At 44.6% G+C, this 27,766-nt stretch overlaps 1 protein-coding gene across 1 annotated transcript in view; it reads left to right on the forward strand.

Annotated features, from left to right (window-relative positions):
* Positions 1–7,234: 7,234 nt before the first annotated feature.
* CUL5 (cullin 5) overlaps positions 7,235–27,766 on the forward strand; it is a 93,786-nt gene continuing 73,254 nt past the window's right edge. The window contains 3 exon segments of the mRNA XM_027579331.2: positions 7,235–9,029; positions 9,031–9,198; positions 9,201–9,227. Coding sequence (XP_027435132.1) covers positions 8,970–9,029; positions 9,031–9,198; positions 9,201–9,227 — 255 coding nt within the window. The 5' untranslated portion in view covers positions 7,235–8,969.

The following is a 27,766-nucleotide window of genomic DNA, read 5'->3' on the forward strand; positions in this document are numbered from 1 at the left end:
GAAAGAGAGCATGGGAGGGTGGAGGGTCAGAGGGAGAAGCAGACTCCCTCCCACCGAGCAGGGAGCCCGGACCCGGGAGTTGATTCTGGGACTCGGGGTTCATGACCCCAGCCGAAGGCAGACACTTAACTGACTGAGCCACGCAGGCGCCTGCAGATGCTATTTTTATCCCAACTTTACAGATAAGTAAACAGAGCCTTAGCTGGGTTAATTAGTACACACAGGGTCTCACCGTTCATAAATGGCTGGGCACGTTCTTAAGCACTATCCAGGGGTTCTCAATGGTTAGGCTGCGGAAAAATCACCCCCAAGTGCATGCTTGGGGGAAAAGCCTGATTTGGGGCCTATCTACTGATCTATGGAATCAGGATCTTCCCAGGGTGGAGCCTGGATCTCTGCCTTTTTCATAGGCACTCCAGGGTTTTCTGATGTAAGGGATACAACCACCACACTTGAGAAACTCCTTTGTGCATCCTTTTTTTTTTTAAGGATTTTATTTATTTTTTTGACAAAGAGAGACACAGTGAGAAAGGGAACACAAGCAAGGGGAGTGGGAGAGGGAGAAGCAGGCTTCCCTCTGAGCAGGGAGCCCGATGCGGGGCTCGATCCCAGGACCCAGGGATCATGACCTGAGCCGAAGGCAGACATTCAACAACTGAGCCACCCCAGCGCCCCCTTTGTGTATCCTTTAATGGAGACACAGAAAACCGTGAGGAAAACAAAGCAAATCCAAAACAGTGGATTTCTTAGAAGGTGGGAGAGAGATTATAGAGAATTTCCACTTCCTAGTGTATGTTTTTTTTTAAAGATTTTATTTATCCACTTGAGAAAGAGAGAATGAGAGACAGAGAGACAGAGAGACAGAGAGACAGAGAGACAGAGAGCGTGAGAGGGAAGAGGGTCAGAGGGAGAAGCAGACTCCCTGCCAAGCAGGGAGCCCGACACGGGACTGATCCCGGGACTCCGCGACCATGACCCGAGCCGAAGGCAGTCGCGCAACCACTGAGCCACCCAGGCGCCCCTTCCTAGTGTATGTTTAAACATGCTGTTTAATTTTTCTTAAATGAGCAGGTGATTTACTTTTTTTAATTTTATTTATTTATTTATTTGAGAGAGAGAGCACATGAGAGGGGGAAGGGTCAGAGGGAGAAGCAGACTCCCTGCTGAGCAGGGAGCCCAATGTGGGACTCGATCCCGGGACTCCAGGATCATGACCTGAGCTGAAGGCAGTCACTTAACCAACTGAGCCACCCAGGCGCCCAATGAGCCGGTGATTTAAAGAATATTTTAAATGAAAGGCCCCTGGGTGGCTCAGTCCAGTAAGTGCCTGACTCTTGATATCAGCTCAGGTCTTGATCTCAGGGTCGTAGGATCAAGCCCCGTAAAGGGCTCCACGCTTAGCAGAGAGTCTGCTTGAGATGCTCTCTCCTCTCTGCCCCTCCTCCTGCTAAAATAAATAAATAAATAAATCTTTATTTTAAAAAATAAAAATAAAAGCCCCCAAATAGATGTTTGTAAATTTCTTTTCTCTGCTGACTTAAAATGGATTTTAGTGAGGATAAAAATACTTAAATGAGCAAAATGCTAACTGATTTATATGCTCTACAAAGGAGATAGTTATGACAGGAATTTTTCTCACAAGGAATATATAGAATGTTATTCTTAAATGATAGAGTCATTTTTTAAAAATGATTTTATTTATTTGAGCAAGAGAGCACGAGAGGGAAGAGGGTCAGAGGGAGAAGCAGACTCCCCGCTGAGCAGGGAGCCTGACTCGGGGTCCGACCCGGGGACCCTGGGATCGTGACCTGAGCTGAAGGCAGATGCTTAACCAACTGAGCCACCCAGGCGCCCCAATAGAGCCATTATTGAAAAGTCTAATCCTTCAGCACTCCAAATTGGGTCCAGGCTCTCTAATGTATCATCTGGTAGCCTTGCAATGTGGCCAATGGTGACTGATTCTTCCACCTGCTCTAACCCACAACGTCTGGAGAGAGCATGGATTCGAGAAGTGTGGTTAGGGATCTGCTGAAGTCATAAGGTGCCTTGTCATAAGGAGACTGCAGGGGATGTGGAGTGGAATGAACAGATTCAGATTATGTTGGGAGCCAGACCTAAGAAGATGTGCTGAAACACTGACTGTGGGGGGCAGGCGAAAAGAGGAAGGAAGAAGGATGCCCAGATTTTTGACCGTAGCAACTGGGTGGAGGACAGTGCTTTAAATGGGGCGGGTGAAGCCTTGGGGAGGTGAGAGAGGAACAGGTGTGGGCCAGGTAAACGTATGGGAATGGCAGTTAAAGAGCAGTGACGGGAATCAGAAGTTCCGTTTTGCGTGTTGGCAAAGGTAAAGACATCAGGGGCGCCTGGGTGGCTCAGTCGTTAAGTGTCTGCCTTCGGCTCAGGTCGTGATCCCAGGGTCCTGGGATCGAGCCCCGCATCGGGCTCCCTGCTCGGCGGGAAGCCTGCTTCTCCCTCTCCCACTGCCCCTGCTTGTGTTCCCTCTCTCGCTGTCTCTCTCTCTCTGTCAAATAAATAAATAAAATAAAATCTTTAAAAAAAAAAAAAGGTAAAGACATCAGACCAATAAGGAAACTGACCTTATTCAGGCTATTGTGATGGGGATAGCATGCCAGATCCAAAGACCGGAGTGCCTTAGCAGGATGGTTGTGCCTGGAAGAGTAGATAAGTTATATGTGGGGTGATTTGACAGTTTGGGTTGCTTTTATAAATGGGGGAGGGGAGTCTCAGCCAGTCAGCTGAACAAGAAATGTTTGTCTCTATGTCTAGTTAGTTGCAGGGGTATAAACAGTTCAGTTTACTATTATGAGACAAAGAATAAAAATTTGGTGGGTCTGTGTCTGGCCTTGTCACAGGTAAATGAGGGCATCATCTGTGAGTTTTATGAGAATCATTAGAAAGAATGGACAGTTTAAAGTATATGGAGTAGGGTAGTTCTTTGTAGGAAGCCACCTCTGGAAAACATAATGCTGGGGGGATTAACCATCACTCTGTTCTGGGAACAGAGTAGGCCTCAGGTAAAGTTCAACCTATCAACATGTCATACGTGAGATGTTTATGAGATCCAAAGTAGGGGTGACCAACAGGTGGTTGGATGTATGAGTCGGGAATCCAAGAGAGAGGTTCAAAGCTGGAAAGATATATATATATATTTAAATTCAATTCAATTAGTTAACATATAATATATTACTAGCTTCAGAGGCGAAGGTCAGTGATTCATCAGTCCTATGTAATACCCAGTGCTCATTGCAACACATACCCTCCCCGATGCCCATCACCAGCCACCCCGTCCCTCCCACCCCCTCCCCTCCAGCAACCCTGTTTGTTTCCTAGGATTAAGAGTCTCTCACGGTTTGTCTCCTTCTCTGATTTCGTCTTGTTTTGTTTTTTCCTCCCTTCCCCTATGATCCTCTGTTTTGTTTCTTGAATTCCACACACGAGTGAGATCCTGATAATTGCTGGAAAGATATATTTGAACCTTCTCAGCATTATAGGTGATATTTAACTCCAGGGGACTTGATGAGATCACTAAAGGAGGCGTATATAGAGAAGAGCCCAGAAGAAAGACACCCAGGCCGGTGAAGTGGAAAGGAAGGGGCTAGCCACTGCGAGAGAGAAAGACCCGCGGGGTTGGAAACAAGCAGGAGGGTGTGGTGTCCTGGAGGCCAAGTGAAGAAGGGGCTTCAAGCCGGGGAGGTGGAGGATGGGACTGGAAGGGGCCGGGCAGTAAGAGCAGGGCAGGGGCCCTCCAAGTTGGCAAGAGAGTCAAGGGAGGGATTCTTTTAAGGTGACAGGTACTGACGAGCGGTGTTTTTTATGGGATTGCAGATGATACAGGAGAGAGGGGGACACCGGAAGATACGAGAGAGGTGAAAGTCTGCTGGAGGAAGGGAGATCTTGGGGTGGGTACGGATCACGAGCGGAAGCGATGGTACTGAGCTGCGGCAGGGGCCTGGCCAATACCGGGCAATCGGGGACAAGAACGACAGCTGGACGGACGGAGGCTTGAAGATGGGGTGGGGAAAGAGTGCACTGAGGAGCTCTGAAAGGAGTGGGTGTGCCAGGAAATGGGGTGGAAGAGCGAGCCCCCTAGAGAATCACACGCCAGCATTACCGGGGAGTGTGCAATGCTCACTCGAGGTCGGGGTCTGTGAGTTGAGAGAGAAACCGCTGAGCTTGGTTTCGGGTTTTTCTGCGGTGATGTCAGTGATTCTCACTGACCAGTGAGAAAGATGGCAGGGTTTACTCAAGGTTGTGACTAGATTGCTTACGTTTCTGGACGGGGAAAGGGATGAGGCTGTTGAAGACATTTGCAAGGAAAGTGATTATGTGACAGGTAGAAAGTGGGCTGTGGAAGTTTCCCTCCTGACCTGGTCCCCTGGGTGGAAATCTCAGGATGGTTCTCCTTGGTTTCACAAAGCTGCGAGTGGGGTTTTCATTTCCTTCTCTCCCCCCACCCGCCCCAGCCACCCGTCTTGTCCAGGGCCCCACTTTCTGGAGGTGGGCATGGAGCTTAGAAGTGTTTGGGGCCATGGAAGAGGGAATCACCCATATAAAGTGGGCTGAGCGCAGATCAAGGTACAGACAACTGTCTTACATGCAATATGGAGAAGGCGGCTCCCCCTTACCTAGCCTTCCTAAGAAAGACGGCGAACAGATGGCTCAGCACTGGTAATGTGTGACATTCCCTGGCAGAGCAAAGAAAGATCTTCTGGCTTAGGGATAAGAATAGAAATTGATTTAGGGCTATGGTTAGATTCGAGTTTGGGTTAGGCTCAGGGTTGGCTCCTGTGGCTCTTCCTGGTGCTGGGTGGCGGGGCAGTCTCTTTCTCCAGGTGCTGTACAGAGATCCAGGAAGCCGGATCCCCCCCTCTTGGGTCTGTTTCTCTCCTCTCTCTCCTGCTCCAAAATCTTGTAAACCCTTGGTGTCCCTCCAATCAAATAGGTTTTCACCAATTCTCTTATCAATCAGTGTATCGATTAAACTTTACATAGTATCTTTTTTATGTACAGAAATTTTTGTTTTTTGATTCTTACTGATCAAAAGTTTTGACTTTGTAGCTATTATGTTTAAAAGGGACTGCAAGAGCCTATTTTTGAAGGAAAAATCCTAAACACTCTGGGGGCAATAGATGCATTAGGGCCTGCCAATAATTGTTTGAATGTCTGTCAAGAAGTATGAAAAAAAGGGACCCCTGGGTGGCTCAGTCAGTTCAGTGTCTGCCTACAGCTCAGGTCATGATCCCAGGGTCCTGGGGTCGAGCCCCGCATCGGGCTCCCTGCTCAGCGGGGAGCCTGCTTCTCCCTCTGCCTGCCGCTCCCCCTGCTTGTGTGTGCTTGCTTGCTTTCGTGAACTCTCCCTCTCTCGCTGACAAATAAATAATTAATCTTTAAAAAATTTAAAAAAAGAAGTATGAAAAGAATAAGCAGGAACATATTTTTCAGTAATAGATATCATACATAAGTAGTATAAGAGTCATGACTGCTGGCATAGGCACAGAATGTCCTAGACGCCCACAAGAAACTGGTAACCGTGGTTGTCTCTGCGGGAGGGATGATGGATTGGCTGGGGGACTGTGGAGGAAGGGAGGCCTATTTAAAAAAATTTTTTTTCCTCCAACATTTAATTATGGAAAATTTCAAACATACAGACAAGCTGAAGTATTTTACACATTGAACACTAGTATACCCATCACCTAGGTTCTGTCATTAACATTTTACTATACTTGCTTGGTCAGCCTTTCCATGCAACCATCAATCCATGTTATATATATATTTTTAAGATTTTATTTATTTATTTGAGAGAGAGCGTGCAAGAGAGAACATGAATGGAGGGGAGGGGCAGAGACAGAGGGAGAAGCAGACTTCTTGCTGAGCAGGGAGCCCGATGTGGGGTTTGATCCCAGGGCCCTGGGATCATGACCTGAGCCGAAGGCAGACGCTTCACCGACTGAGCCACGCAGGCGCCCCAAACCATGTTATTTTTGATACTTCTCAAAGTAAACTGTAGACATAACTTCACTTACTCCTAAAGTCTTCAGCATGAATGTCATTAACTAAATTTCAAACTGTTTACAATTTTTTTCTTTTGAAGGCAATGCAAAAACTTTAAGGGCACACAGCTGAGTTTTGACAAATGCATACACTTGGAATAACCCAAACCTCTACCACGATATACAACATGACTCCAGAAGGGGGAAGGAGGCTTACTTTTAGCTGTGTTCCTTTTAGCACATTCTGAATATTGTATCATGTGCTTGTGATCTCTGTTTTAAAATAAATAAATGAAATGTTTAAGCATTTAAAATATTTGAACATTTCTCCAATAACGGGCCATCGAGTCGAAATGGGAAGAGGAAGACAGTGAAAACAGGAGGTGGTGGAGCCCATGGAGCCCAAGGAGAGCTCATGGGAAAATGGGGACAGCTTGTCAAAGTGTTGCTGGGACAAGCGAGGGGACGAAACATCCAGTTAGACAAGCGGGGTGTCTGCAGCTGAGTGCTCCAGAGTCGTCGCAGGTGCGTGCTGTGGCCGTGAGAACAACGGCAGTTAGGGTATTAGTCTCCCTCCTTACCATATGCTCTGAAGTCCCAGCAACATTTTTCCTTTGCGCTATCTATCACAGCCGCAATTAAGCAATTTTTTAAAAGATTTTTTTTAAAAAAGATTTTATTTATTTGAGAGAGAGAGAGAGAGAGCACAAGCAGAGGGAGCAGCAGAAGGAGAGGGAGAAGCAGGCTCCCCGCTGAGCAAGGAGTCCGATGCGGGACTCGATCCCAGGACGCTGGGATCATGACCTGAGCCGAAGGCAGCCGCTTAACCAGCTGAGCCACCCAGGCGCCCCTTTGCAAGATTTTTTTAAGCAACCTCTACACCCAAAGTGGGGCTCGAACTCACAACCCTGAGATCAAGAGTCGCACGCTCCACAGACTGAGCCAGCCAGACGTCCCCAATTGAGTAACATTTGATTTGTGTAACTATACAATATCCAGCTCCTTTATTAGAGGATAAGCTTCAAGATGGCACGGGTCTTCCCTGCCTCATCTAATCCTGTATTTCTGGTGCCTAGCACATAACAGATAGCACTCAAAGAAGTACGAAATACTAAACTGGATTCTTTTTTTTTTTAAGATTTTATTTATTTATTTGAGAGAGCGAGAATGAGAGAGAGAGCACATGAGGGGGGGAGGGTCAGAGGGAGAAGCAGACTCCCCGCTGAGCAGGGAGCCCGATGCGGGACTCGATCCCGGGACTCCAGGATCACGACCTGAGCCAAAGGCAGTCGCTTAACCAACTGAGCCACCCAGGCGCCCTCTAAACTGGATTCTTAAGCAGTGTCAGCCATTAATTAATGCAATTACTTTATCAGTTTGTCATCTTACTTTTTTAAAGATACATCAGGTTGACGATAATGTAATCAATTTACACCTTAAATTAGGCAGTGGAGTTGGCCTGGGTTTGAAGAGGAAACCCAGTTTCCCTGGAAAAGGGAACCGTAATTACATCAAGTTTGTCCTGGACCAGGCCTTTTCTCCCACCTTGGCCAGATCACTCCACAAGTCAGGTAACCTCATATAACGGAGAGTCAGCCCTCCGCTAACACTCCGCCAGGACACCCCACGCACAGCGGCGCTGAGTCCTTGGTCTATCACCCACTCACCGTCTAATCGTGCCTAGATCACTCTAATCAATCATTTGTAAAGCGGGGACGCCTCGGTGGCATGGTTGTCGGGTCTATTTAAGGAGATATTAGGGAAACTCCCTACATCACCCTTCTGCTTCTATTTACTATTTACACAGGAGAGGGAGCATGTGAAGACCGGAGTTTGATCAGGCTTCTGCTCAGAAGCCCACAGTGATTGCCCATCTCCTCCAGAAGGAAAGCCGTCCTTAATTACAGTGGTCCACAAGGCCCTGCAGGATCGCAGGCTGTCCAAAGTTGCAAACTTCATGCCCCTTCCTGGTTGCATTTTCCTCCAGAGATCTTATTATTTTTTCCCCCCTAAAATATGAATGTAGGGCGCCCGGGTGGCTCAGTCGGTTAAGCATCTGCCTTCGGCTCAGGTCATGATCCCAGGGTCCTGGGATGGAACCCTGCATGGAGCTTCTTGCTCAGCGGGGACCCTGCCCCCCGCTTATGCTCTCTCGCTCTCTCTCAAAAAAAAAAAACTTTTAAAAAGATATAATGAATGTAGGAATGAATACCGTTTGTACGCGCGCATCACCTAATACCAGGTACACTGTAGGTGCTCCGGTGAGTTATATTCTCTTCCCCCCGCCAGAGGTTAGTGGTCTGAAGGGCTAAAGCTTGGGGGTTTACGGTGAATACCTTCTAGGATCATGTGCCTTCGGGAGATCCAAGATTAATATTCACTGCCTGAACAACCTTGTATGGATTATTTCAGCTCCAGGCACTCTGGGCTGGAAATAGCATAGTTAATACTTTTGCGCCTCCACGGATTCATGCAGTCATTCAACAAACATTTATCGGACGCCTTCGAAGTGCCAGTTCTTACTGACTGAGCTGCCGGACCCCAAGCCGAGCTGTCACAAGCGTCTCCTCCGGGATCGCGGCGCTCCTTGCACATCCGGTCCCCGCATTTGGGGTGGGGGTGGGGGCGGGGCGGGGGCGCCAGGGAAAATATCCGGTCCCGCCAGCAGAGGGCGTGCTCCCGCCCTCTCCGCCGGCTCCCGACCCACCGAGGCGTCCCGGCTCCCACGCTCGCTCCCGAGCGCGCCCCCGCCCGCCGCGTCACGTGACGCGGCCGCGGAACCTGAGCCGCCGGGCCGAAGCCCAGCGAAACTCGTTGCCGGTGGCCGCCGCGGGTGCAACCACAAAGGCTAATCCGACAGAGCGGGGAGGCTCGCGGAGTCGATGCTTCCTCTTCCAGTTCAGGTCGGCTCCCGCTCCCTCCTCCCCGTTCGCCGCTGCCGCCTCCCCGCGCGTGTGCATGAGCGCTTCGGTGTGGGGAAGCTCCGGTGACCATGTAGCGGGGAAGCGCGACGCAGCTCCAGGTGCCCGGGACGAGGTCAGCGCTGTCGGCACGCCTCGGCGGCGCCCGGCACACGCCCGGTGCGGGCCGGCGGGCCGCTCGGCCCCGCTGGGCAGCGGGCCTCCGCCTGCGGCCTGGCCCCGAGCGCCGCGAAGTCTCGCGCCGTCTCGCGAGAGGCGAAGTTGAAGGAACATGGCGACGTCTAATCTGTTAAAGGTAAGACGCTCCGTCCAGCGCGGCTCGGGCTCCGCGCCCGCCGGCCCCGGCGCCTCGGGAGAGGCCCGCCTCGGGTTTGGCGGCCAGGTGCGAGAGTGCTCGGGGGCTGTCCGCCGCGGGGGAGCCCGGGGAGGCCGCGGCCGAGGGCCGGAACGCGGCTGTGGGGCCTGGGGGCCGGGAGGCTCCGGCTGTCCGTCCCGCCGGCCGGCCCGGGGCGCGCCGGGCCCGGCCGAGGGCAGGCGGCGAGCGCGGCTCGCGGGGGAGCCGCCGGGGCCCGGGCCGGAGGACGCGTGCTGCCGCTGTGCGCCGGGCCGCGGTACCCCCGGGGGCTCGCGCGCGGCGAGGGTGCAAGACGCGGGAACGGGAAGTCCGAGGACACGCCGCCCGGTCGGCCTCGGCGGCGCGACTGACCGCCGCCTTCTTCGTCCCTGGCGGCCTCGTCTGTGTGCGCGAGACGCCGGGTCAGACAGCAAGGGGCGCCTCCCCCCCGCCGCGCCCTCGCTCTGCTCGCTGCGCCCTTGCTCCGGTCCCCCCGTCGCCGAGGCCCCGCGTCCCCCGTTTCTCCCCGGGAGACGCCCCGGTCGCCCCCGGGGCAGCGCACAGCGCGAGGAGCGCCGGGGACGCGCCGCCTGCCTTCCCGAGCTCCCGGACGGGGCTGACGGCCGGTGCGCGTCTGTGGCCCGGCGCGGGAGGTGGCGGCCCGGGGGGGCGTCTCCGCTGCCCCCAGGAAGCCGGGCGGAGAGTGAGGAACACATGGCCGGAAAACTGGAAAATACGTCGAAATATACTGGATCCTCGCTTACGTCCTCTTCACCCCGCTGAAGTGCCCAACAGACGGGACCGTCTTCCGAAATGTAGACCAGATTTCGCTCATTTAAGGGGCAGTGTGCTTTCTTTTAAAGGGGGGAGGGGCCTAGAACGAAACGCAGTCCGCCACTTGGAAGCTGTGTGACTTTGGGCGAGTTTCCTCGCTTCTCCGTGCCCAGGTTTCCTGATCAATAATGCGGCATCCGTCTCGTAGGAGCGTTGTTAAGATGGAGCCAACGTATGTAAAACGCTTCAGACAGTGACTGGCACTGGATCAGTACACGATGCACGGTTTGTAACCAGAATTACTACTGCTGCTGTCTCTCGGAGAGAAGGAATCCACGGGAACGGAGGGAGCCCTCCTGCTCTTCTTTCGGAGCAGGATGGCCAGGTCCTAACAGATCAGAAGGAAGACTGCCCACCTCCTGGAGACTCCTGTTCGTGCGTCTCACGTGTTTACATAAGCAGTAGCTGATGTTGCTCATTGAAGTGTGTTTAAGAAGTAATTGGGTTCCTGATTCTTTGTGATTTTTTTTTTTTCTGATTACTTGGATGCAAAGCAAGGTCTTATTCCCCCAAGAATTCTCTCTCAGAAAGGAGCAAGTCACTTTATTCCACTCCCTGCGAAGCCTTACAAAGGACTGTCTGGAGAAGGCGCACAGCTCAAGCTACTTCGGCAAATCCTAGTTGTGCTTACTCTCTGGAGATTATGAATCTGCATACCCAACACACACCTGGAGAATGAGAAAACTGCTTGAATGTATAGAAAATGGGCATTTAGGACTTAGGTTAAAAAGTTCACAAGGATTCAAAAAGTTCTGTAACTCAGACAACTCGTATAAATTAAGGGAAGGTGATAATGCTTTGAAAAACCGGGTAAAGTGACTTCTTCACTCTAGTGAACATGAAGACAGGTGCCAAAGACACACTGGAAAATTTTCAATGACATTGCTTTATGAAGTGTTGAAAGGGGGAGAAAGAATTTCTGAATGTTATTTTACATAGTACGTGATTCTAAGTACACATGACTAACATCAAGTAATGGACATTATAAATAGACATTCGATTCTTTCTGTAGCTTCAAAAAGTTTACATGTTCAAGTTGACCAGAAAAATCTTTTTTTTTTTTTCTTTCCATATTGGGAGTAGGGAGGGGGGTTGTCTCATGTTGGTACTTAAACAAGTAGCTAATTAAAAAGTGAAAAGTTCGTCCTCTTGGAGAAATGTAGTGAGACGCTACCAGGGTAGACCCATAAAATAATTCATAGGATCACCTAAATTCAGGTCTGGTGATACCTTGAATGAAGATAGAGCCGAGTGGGGTGTGGCCAGATTAGCCTCGTTTGCTCTTTTGACAGGACTAATAGACTGGTTCATAAGATAGATGCCTTAGACATTGTGCAAATAGGTTTCACCAGAGTATATTTGACAGAATTATCATGTCCTGTGGTCAAAATGGAGAAACGTGGGCTAGATGAAAATACAGTTAGGATTGGATTCATGATCATAAATAGCTGTACCTGAAGAAGGATAAGTGATAAATCATCAACCCTGAAGGGAGGCCTATAGTGTCCTGCTGGGGAAAAAAAAAAGTTTTCTTTCTGTTCGCCAGTAACTTCAGTTTATTGAGTTTGTGGATGACAGTTTGGAGGGATAGCTAATACGTTACGAGAGATAACAAGATTCAGAACTTTGACAGGAAACTTAAAGTCAGAGGGCAAAGCAGTAAAAACCACCTACGTTTTTAATATTGGCATTTGATATAATGATGATATGGTCTATCGAAAGCACGTGGACTATGGCTGGATTTTGGAAATCTAACACGCAAAGATTTGTGTTGTGTATTTTGTCGTAAACAGTTACCAGTGTCTTGGGGGGTTTATAGCTCCCCAAACCTTTCCGTATCACTACTTTAAGTTTGTTTTTTTAACATGTAATTCTGGTTCATTTGCTTTGGAAGTACCTAGGCCCTGAGTGCTATTTTCTTCAGAAAGTTGAGTATCCTACCCCAAATAGCAGTTGTTTAAATCTTATTTTGCCAAGTCTTAACCCCATTTTAATTCTTAGCCTATTACTGTGTGCAGTTAACTCCTGTGGTCAGCACCACACATTTTCCCAGTTTCCCTGTATTCTCTTTTTCGAGGTACCTGCTGTGTTGCTTCCTGGCTTGTTCTTCAGCCTTCATCTCCCCTCCAGGAGCTGGCAGCACATTTCAGTCCCCTTGTTCTGGCTTCTATGGAGTAAAAAAATGTTCATGTATCTCCTCCTATAAAACTTTGCCCTTTTTCCTCTTGCCATTCATTCCCGAGGTTGTTTGAAGAGCAGCCCCCACTTGATGCCTTTATAGTTCTTCACCTTCTTGCCTAACTTACTGTGACTCCACTCCCTTTACCCCCACCTATCGACAGAGAAGCTGCCAGTCTCCAGAGCAATGGCGACTTCCTGATTGCCAAATGAGATTTTTCTCCAATATTATTGGTGACTATCTCTGCTTCTCTTTTGATTTTTATGAGATTCTCTCCGTCCTCTGTCTCAAATCACTGGTGTTTTTCACTGACCTCCCTCCTCTCCTCCCTAGTGTGATTATTTCTCAGGAGTTAATCTTCAGCCCTATTCTATCTTTGTACTTCTGTTTCTGGGGCAGTCCTAACTCTCATGATTTCACTATTTTTATCTCTTAACTCTGATCTGAGCTCTGGACCAAAACACAGTTCTGACCATATCACTTTCCTGCTCAGATACCTTTGATGGTTCAAATTCTTTGATATCTTTCCAGTTGGGTCTTCTCCCTAATATCTCTCTGTCTGCCTCCCTGTCCCCTCCTGCTCTCTTCCCTCTCTGTCCCTCTCTCCCTCTGTCTCTCTCTCTCTCCCATACCCCTACCTCTACCTGGCTGGTTCCTTGTTGGTTCACTAGTATACCACTATCTCAGGATTGGCCTGTTACAATCTGTTTAGTCATTGAGACGCAGCCCAGCAGCAGCTCTTTCTGCCCATGGGTCCTGTCCCCGTAAATTCCTCCCCTCTTCTTAGTGCTCCAGAGCACTGCGGCTCTTTGTTTTAGCACTTGCTTTATGCCTTATATATTAGCTGCATAGTCTATTTGCGTATCTGACTCCCTTTCAGGATTGTAAGCTCCACTATTGCAGGGTCTAGTGCATGATCTTGCATTGTAGATGCTCACTAAATGAGTGTTGTTTGGTTAAAAGGAGGAATTTCTGGTTCTGTTCCCTTCTAATTAGATTTAGAGAGAGGGAGAGAGAAGGAGGTAGAAGTATAAAAACCAATTCATTAGAGAATCCAAACTTGAAACTGAAATAGGAGGCATGCTACTGTTCTCAGTGGAAACTTTATTTTTTGAGAGGAAAGAAAATGGAAATAATAAAGGAGTGATTCAGAGTGTCTATAGAATTCATTATTAAAATGATTTCATGAGACACATATGTACTAGGCACCACGAATGATACAGGGATGTGTAAAACATCTCTCCTCTTTGGGAATTCACCATATACTACAGGAGATTAAAAGGTACTAATGATTTTCTCTAAGGCAAGAGCTTAAGTAGTGTTACCAAACTCTGTGTGGTCCCTCACAGACTGAGGAGGTCATTTCTGGTGGACTGATCAAGCATTGGAGTTGGATTTTGAAGGGTGGGTAGACTTTTTATAGGTGGTGATTAGGATAAAATTTGGTGGGAATGGAGAGGAGATTGGTTTGGCTGCGCTGGAAGCAGGACTGCCTGCTGTGTTGCATGCTAGTGAATGGTGTTCCTTGAAATTGTCGGGGCCCACTGGCCCAGAATACGGGAAACACGAGGAGACAGGAGGACGAGGGAAAGTCTGGGGCTGTGAAAGGTCTTCAATACGAGCCAAAGGAGTTTGAAATAAAGTCCTGTAGATGATGAGCAATATTTGAGAAATATGTGAGCAGAGATCTTGTCAAGCCCTCAATTTATTCTTGGTTCTTCCACACAGAACCTGCTACTCAGCATTACTTTTATGTGTATTCAAAATCTGACTCGGGGGGTGGTCACGAATGGGGGCACTTGTGCCAAGGACACCATGTTCATTGGAACCTGAACAGGGAGTCCGTAACTCTCTGGAAAATCGATTCATCCAGCATTTTCTAATTCCACCTGGTGATTTAGGCAAATTCCTGCCCTTACATATATTTTTTTGTGGGGGGGAGAGGCAAAGAACATATAAGCAAATAAATAGGTCAGATAGGCTATGAAGAAAAACAATCTGGGTGAGGGTAGAGAGGGATCGGTGTTGTTTTTGATGGGCTAATTGGGGAGGGCCTCTGAGGAGGGGACGTTGGATGTGAGACCTGAATGAAGCAAGGGCACATGCCACGTGCATACTTCAGAGACGATTTCCAGGTAGAGGGAACGGGAACGGACGGCCAGCGTACAGGCATTGAGTCAGGAACACGGTTGGCAAGGAGCTGTGGATGTGATTACCAAGATGGGAATGTTGTCCATGAATGGTTAAGAAACACAACTGCATGATTCTTTAATTTCTCTTTGAACATAAGTGAAAGCCTTATTTAGAACCTACCTTGTCGGTTTTCATTGAGTTGGGAATTGCCCTTCCAAATGGGCATGTGAGAGGCACATGATCCTTAGGGCCGCCTGCCCTCCCTCCAGTGTCCCATCCTTGAGACGTGGTTAACATTTGACACGGCCTAGGGAGAAAAGGAACTCAGGGTTATGTATGTTTGTGGACTAAATTAGGTACTATAAGTCTGTGATAAATGGCAATGTGAGCATTATTCACGTTCTGTGAAAATAAATGAGCAATTACCATAATCTGGAGGTGATCTATATTAATGCTCCTGACAGGAAGTGACAGTTTAGGATGAACTTTGAGAGATCAGTCATTTATCAGTGGATTAGAAAAGGGAAATTTTAGACTGCAGGAGGGTATCAAGAGGACACTAGAGATCCATCAAGGGGGCAGAGAAGAAGGGTTGAGAAGACAGACAAAGACAGGTGTTTCTTTTTTTCTTTTTTAAAGATTTTATTTATTTCTTTGACACAGAGAGACACAGCGAGAGAGGGAACACAAGCAGGCAGAGGGAGAGGGAGAAGCAGGCTTCGCGGTGCGCAGGGAGCCCGATGTGGGGCTCGATCCCAGGACCCTGGGATCACGACCCGAGCCGAAGGCAGACGCCCAACGACTGAGCCACCCAGGCGCCCCAAGACTGTTGTTTCTTATTGGACATTTTGCTAGGCATCTTGGTGAACCCAGTTGTGTCACAGAAGGCCATCTGACTCGTGCCTTGGTATAGTGGGTGTAGAGTGAATTGGTGCCTGATGGACTCTGTGCACAAGTAAACAGGTGACAGCTCCTGTTAAAACACTGGTCATAAAACATGTAGGACAGGCGATATCAGGGGTATTTGATCTTTGTAATGGGGTTTGTTCATTCTCCCAAAATGTAGGCACTTACTCTGTGCTGGATGCTATTCCAAGTGTGACACAGTAGTGAATATGACAGACAAGTTCCTAGTCTTTGGGGCTTATATTCAAACGTGTGAATACTGACACCAAAGAAGTAACACATTGGGTAGTTTTTGTAGAAACGAGAGCTATGATGGAAACAGTGTTCAGAAGATGGGGGCACTCTTTTACTTACAACAAAATAATTATATCTTTTTCCCCTAAAAACTGCTTTCAACTATATTCTGTTGAATTTTCCTTCCCTGCCACTTGATGACATTTCAACCCCATGTTCTAGCTTTCCGGTTTTTTTAAAAAGTCCTGGTAGTCTAAATTAAAAATTTTGATCTCAAAGCCAAATTAAATCTATATGCTTAAACCCTTGGCTTCAGATGTGCAGAGAGGAATGGGGGAAAGGCAGTTTTCTTAGGTTGGTTTAGGAAGGCCTCTGGGAGGTGACATTGACGCTAGACCTGAATGATATGCATTCTATTCTAGGCAAAGGTCTTGAGGTGCTGTGGTGAGCTTGGCTTATTTGAGGAACACGTTTAAAAGGGTGGTATGGCTGGAACAGAGTGAGAATTGCCAGGATTCAAACATATACTGGAGTTTTGTGGTTCTTTTAGTTAATGGGGATTGCAGATGTGGTTTTAAAATCACGTAACTGGGAGTGCTGGTGGCTCGTAGACCATATAGGAACCCACACATTCAAATAGCCTCATGATTTACCACAGAAGACTTGAAATACACAAACTGAATTCCTTTTGTAAAGTAATTGGAATGCCATCATTGGATATAATTCATAATCAGTAGGATAGGAACTTCACAGAGAGAACAGATACAGATCTTAAATCAAATAACCTCCCTGTGTCATAGTCAGAATGTTACGGGCATGAAAGTGTGCAGGTGAAGTAATTGCTACTAATGGTGGCCATGTCATTATTTCTGGTCTTCCCTCAACTTGTCCTTTAACTTTTCTTGTACCTTTGTCATCACGAGGATATTATAAGAACAACAAAGAGAAACAAGCATGCATTAGGAAGAAAGCAAATTACAGAAGAAAAGTTTAATTTTTTTGTCATGTGTTTGGGGTGAGGGAGATGTCCTAGGGCAGTAATAATAACTAAATTCTGTTTTCTTCCAAATGCAACTTTTTTTTTTAAGATCTTTTTTGTTGTTGTTGTGTGTGTGTGTGTGTGTGTGTGTGTGTGTGTGATCTCTACACCCACTGTGGGGCTCGAACTCACAACCCCGAGATCAAGAGTCACATGCTCCATTGAGCTAGCCAGGTGCCCCCAAATGCAACATTTGATATCATTATAAATTGTTGTCATAGGATTGCTTCTACAATTTGATGCCATATGTTATGTAGGGATTTCTGGACATTTCAGGGCAAACCAATAGGACGGTGTTTGTGTTATTTTGTTGTAAAGTGAGTAATTTAAAAATGATTCTGAGTACATTTTGCAAGCTAGTGGACTTTCCTGTTTTTGTTCACTCTCCTGTGTTAAGCATTACTATTTTTTTAGTATGTTTTATATGTGCACCCAAGGAATTTATGTACCTACCTTTTTCTTGGGATTAAATAAAATGGAACTGTTGCCGATGAATTCATTGTTTGAAAAACCACTCTTGAATTTCAATAGGAAATGTGCAGAACTTTTTAAATAACATATTCTAGAAAGATCTGTATGGCATTTTTCATTACTGCCCTATAACATCTCCCCCATCCCAAACACATGACAAAAACTTAAATTTTTCTTCTGTAATTTGCTTTCTTCCTAATGCATGCTTGTTTTTCTTTGAAAAAATCACCATGGCTATAGATAAGAGATTGTAGTATTTGACTGTCAGTTTGTTTTAGAACTGATTATTCCCTTAGGGGATACTTTTTAGATATAGCTGAATGTACTTTATTGGTTCTGGGTAACCAACATGTTATATTAAGAGATCCTGATTTCTTTATATTGATTAGAGTAAGATAGGGAGCTAAGCGTTTGTTCTCCTATTTTTCTTTCTTTGATCTTTTTTTCCCTTACTGTTTTCATCCTGTCTCTCCTCTAATTGTTTCTGAGAAACTTGACACTGATTTTTTTTTTTTCCTCAGCCTTGTGGGGGAGACGTTAAGTAAAGAACAATTTAGTAGTAAGTATAGTTTTATCTTATTTAAAGAGGAACAGTGAACACAGGAAAAAAGAAAAGAGGCCAAGAGTTAGAATTTCAGCATTTGCTTTTATGGGACAGTACATCCCAAACTGAACTTACCACTTCTTCCAAGTCATTCAGCTCAAATGCATTCCCCTGGCGTTTCTTCTGTGGTCGGTGCTCTGTCAGTTACTCAGGTCAGAAGTCTGGGAGCCACGTTGCATTATCCAATAGGCAAAACAAGCACGTATTTAAGGTATCCTGCTCCCATTAAAAAAAATGAGAAAAGAATGGGTTATGTATGATTTTTTTTTTAAAGAAAATGTTTTGGACCTCTAATCTATATTTTAGAATTTGGTATCCTTTGTATTTTGAATTATATTGGGGAGTACCAGTGAGGGGAGCGGCTCATAAGTCATTTGAGAGCTTAGCGCTTTAATGCTGCTTTTGTCGAGTCATTTTCAACTTTCTCTCATTCCTGCATCTAACTACCACCAAATCCCGTTACTATAGGAGAATTAGAAGCAATAGTAGTTACAGTAGGAGTCCCTAATAAAATAAAGATAGCCAGCACTTTATTTCATCCACGTTTAATTATTTCATCCACGTCTCTCAACATTTTACGTGTCTTATTAAATCCTGTAACAACCCTTGCACATAGATAACTTTGTTAAATCCATTTTACTTCGATGAAACCGAAGCACAGAGAGTTTAAGTAACATACTCAAGGTCACAGAGTTGGTAAATGGCTAAGTCATAATTCTTTCCTTACAAAACCGCTTCATGGACATCTCACCGGTAGCACCTTGCCTCCGTGTAGGGCTTTATCATGTATTGCTTATATGCACTGTTGTGGAGGCTTCCTGTTAGACTGTTCTAGTTTTTCCTTCAATGAATTTATAGGTGATCATTTAGAAGTTAAATGTAATCATGCCAATAGCCAGTGGCTGTTTCCCCCCCATCCAAAGAATTTTTATTTAATGTTTTATAATCTGTTACTGTCATTTATTTTGCTTAAATACTTTCTTACTTTCTGACACAAAAAGGTGTTCCAGGATCGTCTCTGCCCCAACTTTGGAATTAACATTTTTCTCTAAGGAACCTTTTCATGGAATATGGTATTGAGAAATCAGGATCTGGATGCTAGGTATGCTAATTGCTACTGGGATGTTGCTTCTCCCAGGCCCTCCCGTCGGGCTGAGCTAGGACACACGTGCACCCACGTGCATGCGCACACAGACACACCCTGTGCTGATTTCCGTGTGTTATCGAAACCAGTGAGTTCACCCCAGTCCTCCCAATTCCAATAAACTCACTTCTTCCTTTTCCCTTTCCATGTAATGTGACTTCTTTCTCTGACAGTGAGAAATCTCATTGACACTGGCTTTTGGACTGAGTTATTCAGGAAGGAAGGAAAGAAGGGAGGAAGCTTTTACAACATTTTTAATATGTATAGATATAAAATTAGCTATAAATTCCTTAAACTCCGAGTTCTTTAACAATTAAAAGATAGTTACCAATTAAATACAACACTAAAAACTCAGTAATATTTAAATGAACCACACTAGCATGACGATTTTTAAAGCAAGATTTATTCAAATACGACCTATATACAGAAATGCCTATGAATCGTAAATGTATAGCTGGGTACATTTTTTATAGAGCAAACATACCTGTATAATCAGCGCCCGTATCTAGAAATAGAATAGTAACAGTACGCCTGAAAGCTCCCTCTCTCTTGCCCTGTCCGAGTCTCCAGTTTGGAACCCTCGCCCCAGGGTAGTCACTATGCTGACTTCGAATAACTGTAGATGTACTTTTTTCATGAACTAGTGCGTACTCTCGGGACTTTTTTTGCTCAGCATTATGTCTGTGAGGTTCCTCTATGTTATATGTTAAATTTTTATTGCTGAATAGTATGCCACTATTAGGAATAGTTCACAGTTTATTCATCCTGTTGTTGGTGGACATTTGGGTCGTTAATAGGTTTTCACTATCGAGAATAGAATACGATGTACTTTCTTGTACGGGTCTTTGGTAGATGTATGTTTGCAGCTCAGTTGGAAGTATACCCAGAAGTGAAATTGGTGCGTCACATATAATACATATATTTAGCTTTCATGGATCCTGCTAAGTAGTTTCCTAAAATAGGAGTACCAGTTTACACTCACCAGAAGGATGAGAGTTCTGGTTTCTCTAAATTTTCTCTAATACTTGGTATTGTCATTCTTTTCTATTTTAGCCTTTTTGGTGGTGTGTAGTGTTATTTCATTGTGGTTTTAATATGTATTTCCCTGATGATTAATGACGAGGGGTGCTTTTTCATATGGTTATTGGCCATTTAGATATTGGCGTTGTAGAGGGTCTGTTCAAGTGTTGTGCCGGGGATTGGATTGGATTGTTTTTCTTCTCTTACTGATTCTTAAAAATCTCTGTATATTTTGGATAAGAGCCCTTCTTGGATATATGTATTAGAAATAACTTCTTCCACTCTGTGGGTAGCTTTTTTGCCTCCTTAATGGTACCTCTTAAGGAACAAAAGTTCTTATTTTTAATATTGTACAATTTATGGCTAGTGATTGGTTGTAAGGTCATACAAATGATCCAGACCCTACTTCTGTTAATAGGTTATTTAGCTTTTTAAAACAAAAACAAAATTAGGAATTTATTGTTACACTTTTGAGCCTCAAAAATATATCCTGGGACCCTTCCAGGAGTCCCTTAACCACAATTTAAGAAATACTGTATTAGAATGTGAGTTCCTTTGAAGACTTTTCATTTGTAAGTCCAATGATTAGCATAATTCTTCAAGTACATTGGGCACTCAAATTATTTGTTGAATGAATAAATGGAATAAATGAATGATGAAGCCCCCCCAAATAAGTTACTTTTACCAGGACTGTTACTTTTGATGTTGTTTTTTTTTTCCTTAAATTAGTTGTTTGGGTTTCTAAAAATTTAGGCACTATCAGAATTTGTATAAAATTTTCCTCTATAAAAGAAACATAAATGTTTTAAAGGGAAGTGTAGTTTGAAATTTCTCATTTCATTGGAAAAAGATGTTTAGCTTTTTGGAAAAGTGTTCTCTTCTGCACCATGTTTAGAGATAAATACATCTTTCATATAGTGGTGCTTCTGCCTTGTGGTTTTTAGGTAATTGCCACTGAATTTTTATAATCATAGATTTTTTTTTTCCTGCAATTTTTTTTTTTTAAGTGAAATTAAGTCAGGGGTTGGATTCTGGCCCATAGGTTGCAAGTCCTTCCATTACGCATTCAGGAAAGACCCAGGGAGTAGTTAAGAATAAGCCTCTAACAGGGGAACCTGGCTGGCTTATTCAGAAGAGCGTGTGACTCTTGATCCTCAGGGTCATGAGTTCAAGCCCTGTATTGGGTGTAGAGATTACTTTAAAAAATAATAAAACCTTAAAAAAAAAAAAGAAAAAAAAAAAGAATGAGGCTCTAACCTAACTAAACTGCTTGGATTTGAACCCCAGCTCTGCCTTATTGTCTATAATCTTAGGGAAATAACCTAACCCAATCTCAGGGTATAATGTAGTTTTTTTCATTTATAAAGTGAGAATAATAATATCACCAAACACAGAGGGTAGTTATAAAGATGAAATGAATTAATACTTGTAAATATTTAAAACCATACCAGACATAGTAATCAGATATTGTAAAGTAAAATGATCCAAACTGATGGAATGAGCTATATTGAAGATTATACTGAACTTAAATAATAGAAGTTATAAATAGCTGAACTCAATTTATTTAGTTATGGGATATTCAAACTACCCGTCGAAATGTAAAGGAAGCTATTTAGAGATAAGATAAGGAAATCCTCTTTTGTATCACAGTTACCACATGTAAAAATTTTATTGACTGTAACCCCAAATTAGTTAAGTGCCATATATTTGCAATGAAAGAAATAGTACAAAATGTAAGGGAATGATTAAACAAAAACAATAAAAATATAATGAGAAGTTTTTTAAATTTCAGCCTCTGTGGTGTCAGTGTTAAGCATCCTACTCTGATTACCCTCTGCCGTCTTTCTGACTCATTTTAATGTTCCCAGTCCAGTAATCTAGCTCCACTAAGGCCTTTCATTCATTGATTCTACCACCTTATTGTACAGTGTCTGAGATCTCTTGAATTGATAGTTTTTATCAAATTAGGAAACATTTTGGTTTCTATTTCTTCAGATAAACCTCCCCCCCCACCTCAAGACTCTGGTTATATGTAAGTTAGGTCATTTGATTTTGTTCCATAGCTCCCTGATAATCATTTTTAGAAATCTTTTGTTTCTGTGATGTTCATGCTTTCCTCTATTTTCTTGAACTTGTAAAGTATATAATAGCTGGTTTAACGTTATGCTCTACTGAAACTATCATTCATGTCATTTCTGGGGCAGTTTCTGTTGATGGGTTTTTCTCTTGATGATGGGTCATATTTTCCTTCTTTGCCTGCTTGGTAATTTTTGATTGGATGCTAGACATTGTGAGTTTTATGTTTTGGGGCCTGAGTTTTTCAAATATCCTTTAAATATTTTTGGATTTTGCTTTGACACAATTAAGTTACTTGGAATCAGCTTGATCTTTTTGAAGCTTGCTTTTGAGTTTTGTTAGAGTGGGTCTGGAACAACACTCAGAGTAGGAGTAATTTGGCTCCGCTGTAGATGCAGTGCCTTTCTGAGGACTCTCCCTAGTGTTAAGGAGCATTTCTACCCTGGCTGGTAGGAGCACAAACTGTTCTTAGCCCTTTATGAGTCCTGCTGGTTGTTCTGTCTACTCCTTTCTAATGGACCTTTCCCCAGTCTCCGATAGTTTTCTCACATGCACGTGTAAGTCAGAATTCAGTCAAGGGCTCAAGGCCACCTCTCTGTGTATGTCTAGTACAGCTCTCTTTTTTCTTTTTTTTTTTTTTAAGATTTTATTTATTTGACAGAGAAAGACACAGCAAGAGAGGGAACACAAGCAGGGGGAGTGGGAGAAGGAGAAGCAGGCCTCCGCTGAGCAGGGAGTCCGATGTGGGGCTCGATCCCAGGACCCTGGGATCATGACCCGAGCCAAGGGCAGACACTCAACGACTGAGCCACCCAGGCGCCCCCAGCTCTCTTTTTTCTGTCTGCATCACAAGTTTTTGTCACCTTGTCCTCTCTAAACTCTGGTTCCTAAGTAAAACGTCCAGGCTGTTTGGATTCCCCTGCTTGTGCTGGAAACTCTCTCTAGGCAATATGTTGGGCATTTGTAGGGCTTGCCTACGATGGTTTTCCATCGTAGTACTCGATGGAGTACTACCGGAAGTACTGTCTTGTACTGCCCTGTGGCTCTCTAGTTGTTGAGGCAGGAGGGGGAAATCTGGCTGTTGTTATTCCATTGTGGTTGGAAGCAGAAGTCTGTCTCTTATCCCGATGTCCTTTCTCTCAGTTTTATGGGCATTAATTCTCTGTTCAGTCATTGTAATCACTCCCTTGAATACACTTTTTGACTCCCCTGCTCCTCTCTCATTTCACTTGGGAAAACCACAACCCTGGTTAAATCATCTGTCCACCTTTCAGTGCCAGCACATGTGTGAATGTTGCAGGCAAAAAAGACATATCTGTGCTATTTGTCACTTTAAATCCGTGACCAGAGTCTGTAAGTGAGCCCAGTCACACTACCATAGCCATTTATTCTACTTCGCTAGATATCTGTTTCGTATCTTTTCTCTCAAAATTCTAGCACCTCCTCCCCCATCTTCCAAGGCATTTTTGTTTTTTCTACATCACTGAGAAATTGAAGCAATCAAAAGTGAAGTTTGCAGAGTGGCACGTACATCATCTCCCCTCCTACCAACATCCGGATGTGTGCTCTGCCTCCCCTCTTAGTGAGGAGTCCTTTCCTCCCCTCTGCCCTCTAGGCCCCTTTCTCTCTTGCCTACCCAGGGCAAATTAAATTTAAATTCAAATTCTCCAGCAGTTTCCCTCCTTTTCTCCCACATCATCACTAGTATATCCTAGAACGTGCCCATCAGTATAAAAACATACTGTATTTATCCCATCATAAAAAAATTTTTTTGACTCCCTCTCCCCGTATCAGCTCCCATGCCATTTCTGTGCTCTCGTACAACAAAAGTGCCAAGAGTTTTCTGTACTTTCCCAGTTTTTTTCCTTTTTCTCTCTTAATTCCACTCCAGTCAGGCTTTTATCCTTAGCGCTCTAAGAAATGCTCTTCTATGATTAATGTGAAGTCTCTGACTTCCATGTTGCTATTTCAGTACTCCTCCTGCATAATCTTTCAGGAAAACGCACTGCACATGATCACTCCCCCTTTCTTGATATGCTTTATTCCCTTGGTTTCCAGAATACCAGTCTTAATTTTCGTGCCACCTCTGTGGTTGCTCCTTCTGTCTCTTTTCCTGGTTCTTACTCTTCTTCCCACCTCTTAATGCTGGATGCCTAAGGCTGCAGGCCTGGGTCCTCTTCTCTCTTACGTTGGTCCAGTGAGATGTTTAGAAACCCATCTGCACTCCAGTGACTTCCATATTTTAATTTCCTGACCAGACCTTTCTCTTTTAATTGTAGAGTTACTTATGAAGCTGTGTATTGAACATCTTCAAGGGGCTGTTGAGTAGATGTGTCAGACACAGCCCGTCGGAAACCAGACGCCAGGGCTTTGCTTCTGAGCCTGTTCCGTGGGCAGTGTTTCCTGTTCTAGCTGATGGCAGTGCCATGCTTCTTGCACATGTCAAATGACAACGAAAACAATGCAGTAACGAGTTTGATGTCCTTGACTCGGGGGAAGATGATCCATGGGTTGAGGGAGTGCAGTGCCTAACAACCTGTGGAAAGAGTACTCTTCCGGAAGGATCTGGGGCAAGGGCAAGGTTTGTAGAATGTTAGAAGAGGTGGTACAGAAACAGGGCCTGATTGGTTAGGACGTTGGAGATTTCCTTATGAGGTGAGCAGGCTCTCTTCTCAAGGGTAAAACACGCTTACTAAAGCCAAGTTGGAGGACTGTGATTGGTGTTAGGTTTCCTTGGCAGTGAGGTTTTTCCCACAAGTGCAGGCTGACTTAGGTTTAGATTTGTGACATGGGCAGGGCTCCTGGAGTAGACTTCATTTTGTGGGTCTTGATAGATCAGACAGAAGCCTTAGAGTCCGGCTTTATTCTGTTCTCTCATCCCAGATGCACACTGTTGGGAAATCCTACTTAGTGCCACCTTTAAAACATAAAATGTAGCTACTGCTCCCTACTTCCGTTGCTGCTATACTGATCCAAGTCACTGTCACCTCTCACCTTGCCTTCTAAACTTATACTCAGCTTTAGCTCTTGTCCCTTATAATGTATTTCTAACATAGCAATCAGGAAGGTTTTTAGATGTAAATCAGTCATGTCACTGCTTGCTCAGAACCCTCTCATTGTTTCTCATATCACTTGTAATAGAAGCCACCGTCTTTATAATGGTCTTCAAGGCCCTGCAAGATCCAGGCCTCGTTTGCTTTCCCTGACTTCCTCTGTTCTTTCGTCTATCCTTACTCTGCTCTACCTTGAATATGTCGGGCATGCTTCTACCTTAGGGTCTTTCCAGTGGGCTGCTTCCTCTGCCTGCAGTACCTCTCCCTCACATATCCCTCATGACCAGCTCCCCACTGGCCTCCCCAGAGCCTGTGTGTTTGAGAAGAAGAAAACCTGTGAGGGCATTAGTTGGGCTGAAAGGAGTGAAGGATAGAGGAGCAGGGGTACGGCAGATGTTGAAATCTTGGTGAGAAAGAGCCAGTGGGCGAGATAATCCTAGATATACTAGCAATTGGTGAGTTCAGCCTACTGTTACTATGAGTAATAATGAGAGAAAGCAGAAGAGACTTTGTAGCAAATTAACAGAGATGAGGGAGTCTTTAGTTAGCCAATGGAAATGTTCATAAATCAGGGTTCATAATTTGAAAGTTCCTTCACATAATGATAAGGTACACTCTTTCGTAGATAGATTTGGTGTTCTGCTGCTTAGTTATGATTTAATGATACGCTCTTCAGTTTAACAGAGAATAGGCCAAAGAATTGCTTGAGCATTATTTTTTGACTAGAAAAGATTAAGAGAAAACATTTCAGTTATTGAATTCCTCCTTTAATTCAGTTTTAGGGGGAACATGTTTCTGCAGTTAGTCTTGTATATTTCATCAAACAGATAAACCAAAATGTGTTTCCTGTTATTTTGCCATAGCTAATAGGTTTCAGAGTCTAACAAGTATTTAATTTACCCCAAACACCTGTTTACTCCAGTCCTTTGTACCTTTTCGATTTTTTTTTAAAAGATTTTCTTTATTTATTTGACAGAGAGAGACACAGTGAGAGAGGGAACACAAGCAGGGGGAGTGGGAGAGGGAGAAGCAGGCTTCCCGCCGAGCAGGGAGCCCGATGCGGGGCTCGATCCCAGGACCTTGGGATCATGACCTGAGTCGAAGGCAGATGCTTAATGACTGAGCCAGTCAGGCGCCCCATCCTTTTTGATTTTTAATTGCAGGATTTATACTATGTTTAATTTTATGAATTGCCAGAATTGCTAAGGGAAATAGACTTAGTTGATGTTATAAAGTATCTTCTAATTAAGGGGCTATATAATGATTCTCCATGTCATAGTCAAGAAAACTTTTTATGGTTCTTTCAAATTTGTTTATTTGCATGCTCCTCCCTCAGAGGGAACAGTAGAAAAAGTGAAACCAGCCATAAGGTTAGTACACAAATTTTATGCCGTAGAATTACACATCTGATTCTGAATTTCTCCATAGCCAACACTTAAGAGCAAAGTTACCTACATGATTCACTAAAGTCTATGAGGTAAAAACGAACTAGTTGTTCGGGGGAAAGCACAGCTAATCCCAGTACAAAATTTTGAATGAATATCACTTGTGGGTGCTTATAATAAGAATGTTGTGATTAAAAAAGGTACCTGGGGCAAGACAGTACAGTCACTTTTAGGATCATCAGTGTTCATGGATATAGGAAGTTAGCATGATGTGGCTGTGACATCTGTCACCTCATTGATCAGCAGGGTTGATTTGGCTGATTTGGCTGATCTGGCTGACGAGGCGGGTGTCCCCTCCTTCCCTCACCACTCGGTGTGTGTTCCTCCCGAAGCTGCAAGCTTGGTTAAAGAGGATGACTCTCCCCAATAGAAGATGACCATTCTTTGGTCAAGGATATATGAGTAGCTACACCCCCTGCTAAAACCTCCAAACAAGCTCTCAGGGTACATTTGTAGGAGAGTGTAGGGTAGTCAAGCTTGCAAGACTCCAGACATTCAAATGCAGCCCTGCATGTGACTGTTTGCCTTTCTTAAGTTTGAAAGAAAAAAAAACCAGTGTCCATGAACGTAAGACGCATCACTTGCTTTCACAAGAGTTTTGTTAGTCAGTGGTTCTTAACCTGTTTTTGGTCATAGATCCTCTAACATTTTTATGTAGTTTTATCATGAATTTACTGAATATGCTGATTCTGAACTCAAGAGATTCTGATCCCAGTAGGTCTGAGTTAAGTTTTAGAAACTTATATGTGGGGGCGCCTGGGTGGCTTGGATGGTTAAGCGTCTGCCTTCAGCTCAGGTCATGATCCCAGGGTGCTGGGATCGAGCCCTGCATCACGTCTCTGCTCGGTAGGGAGTCTGCTTCTCCCTCTCCCTCTCCTGCTCCCCCTGCTTGTGCTCTTTCTCTCTGTCAAATAAACAAACAAAATCTTAAAAAAAAAAAAGGAAAGAAAGAAACTTATATGTGAAACTGCCACACTAGGTGATTCTGATGTAGGTTCTTGTTAGACTACATGTTTAGAGACCTCTTCTGGGTTATAATTTTAGGGAGTTTGCAGATTCCAGGTGGTTAGTCTAGAACCTTGTCTGATACGAGTGAGCAGCATCTTTAAGAACGTTATATAGTAAAAACAATAATGAGTTCCGTAGGTGTGTTTGGAAATTTTTCATAAGCATGTTAGGAAATGAATGACTTGTGTGGACATTTATTGGTGAAAGCAAGTCACGTGGCCACAGTAGTAATGACTGAACACATATGCTCTCTCTCTCTTTTTAGTAACGTAATGAATTGATGACCTCTTTTTCTTAATATTCAACCACTTCACATTCGTGGGATAAACCATGTGTGATTATGAAATATCATTC

Source organism: Zalophus californianus, chromosome 11 (genome assembly GCF_009762305.2).
Source record: "Zalophus californianus isolate mZalCal1 chromosome 11, mZalCal1.pri.v2, whole genome shotgun sequence".
In the NCBI taxonomy this organism is placed as follows: domain Eukaryota; kingdom Metazoa; phylum Chordata; class Mammalia; order Carnivora; family Otariidae; genus Zalophus; species Zalophus californianus.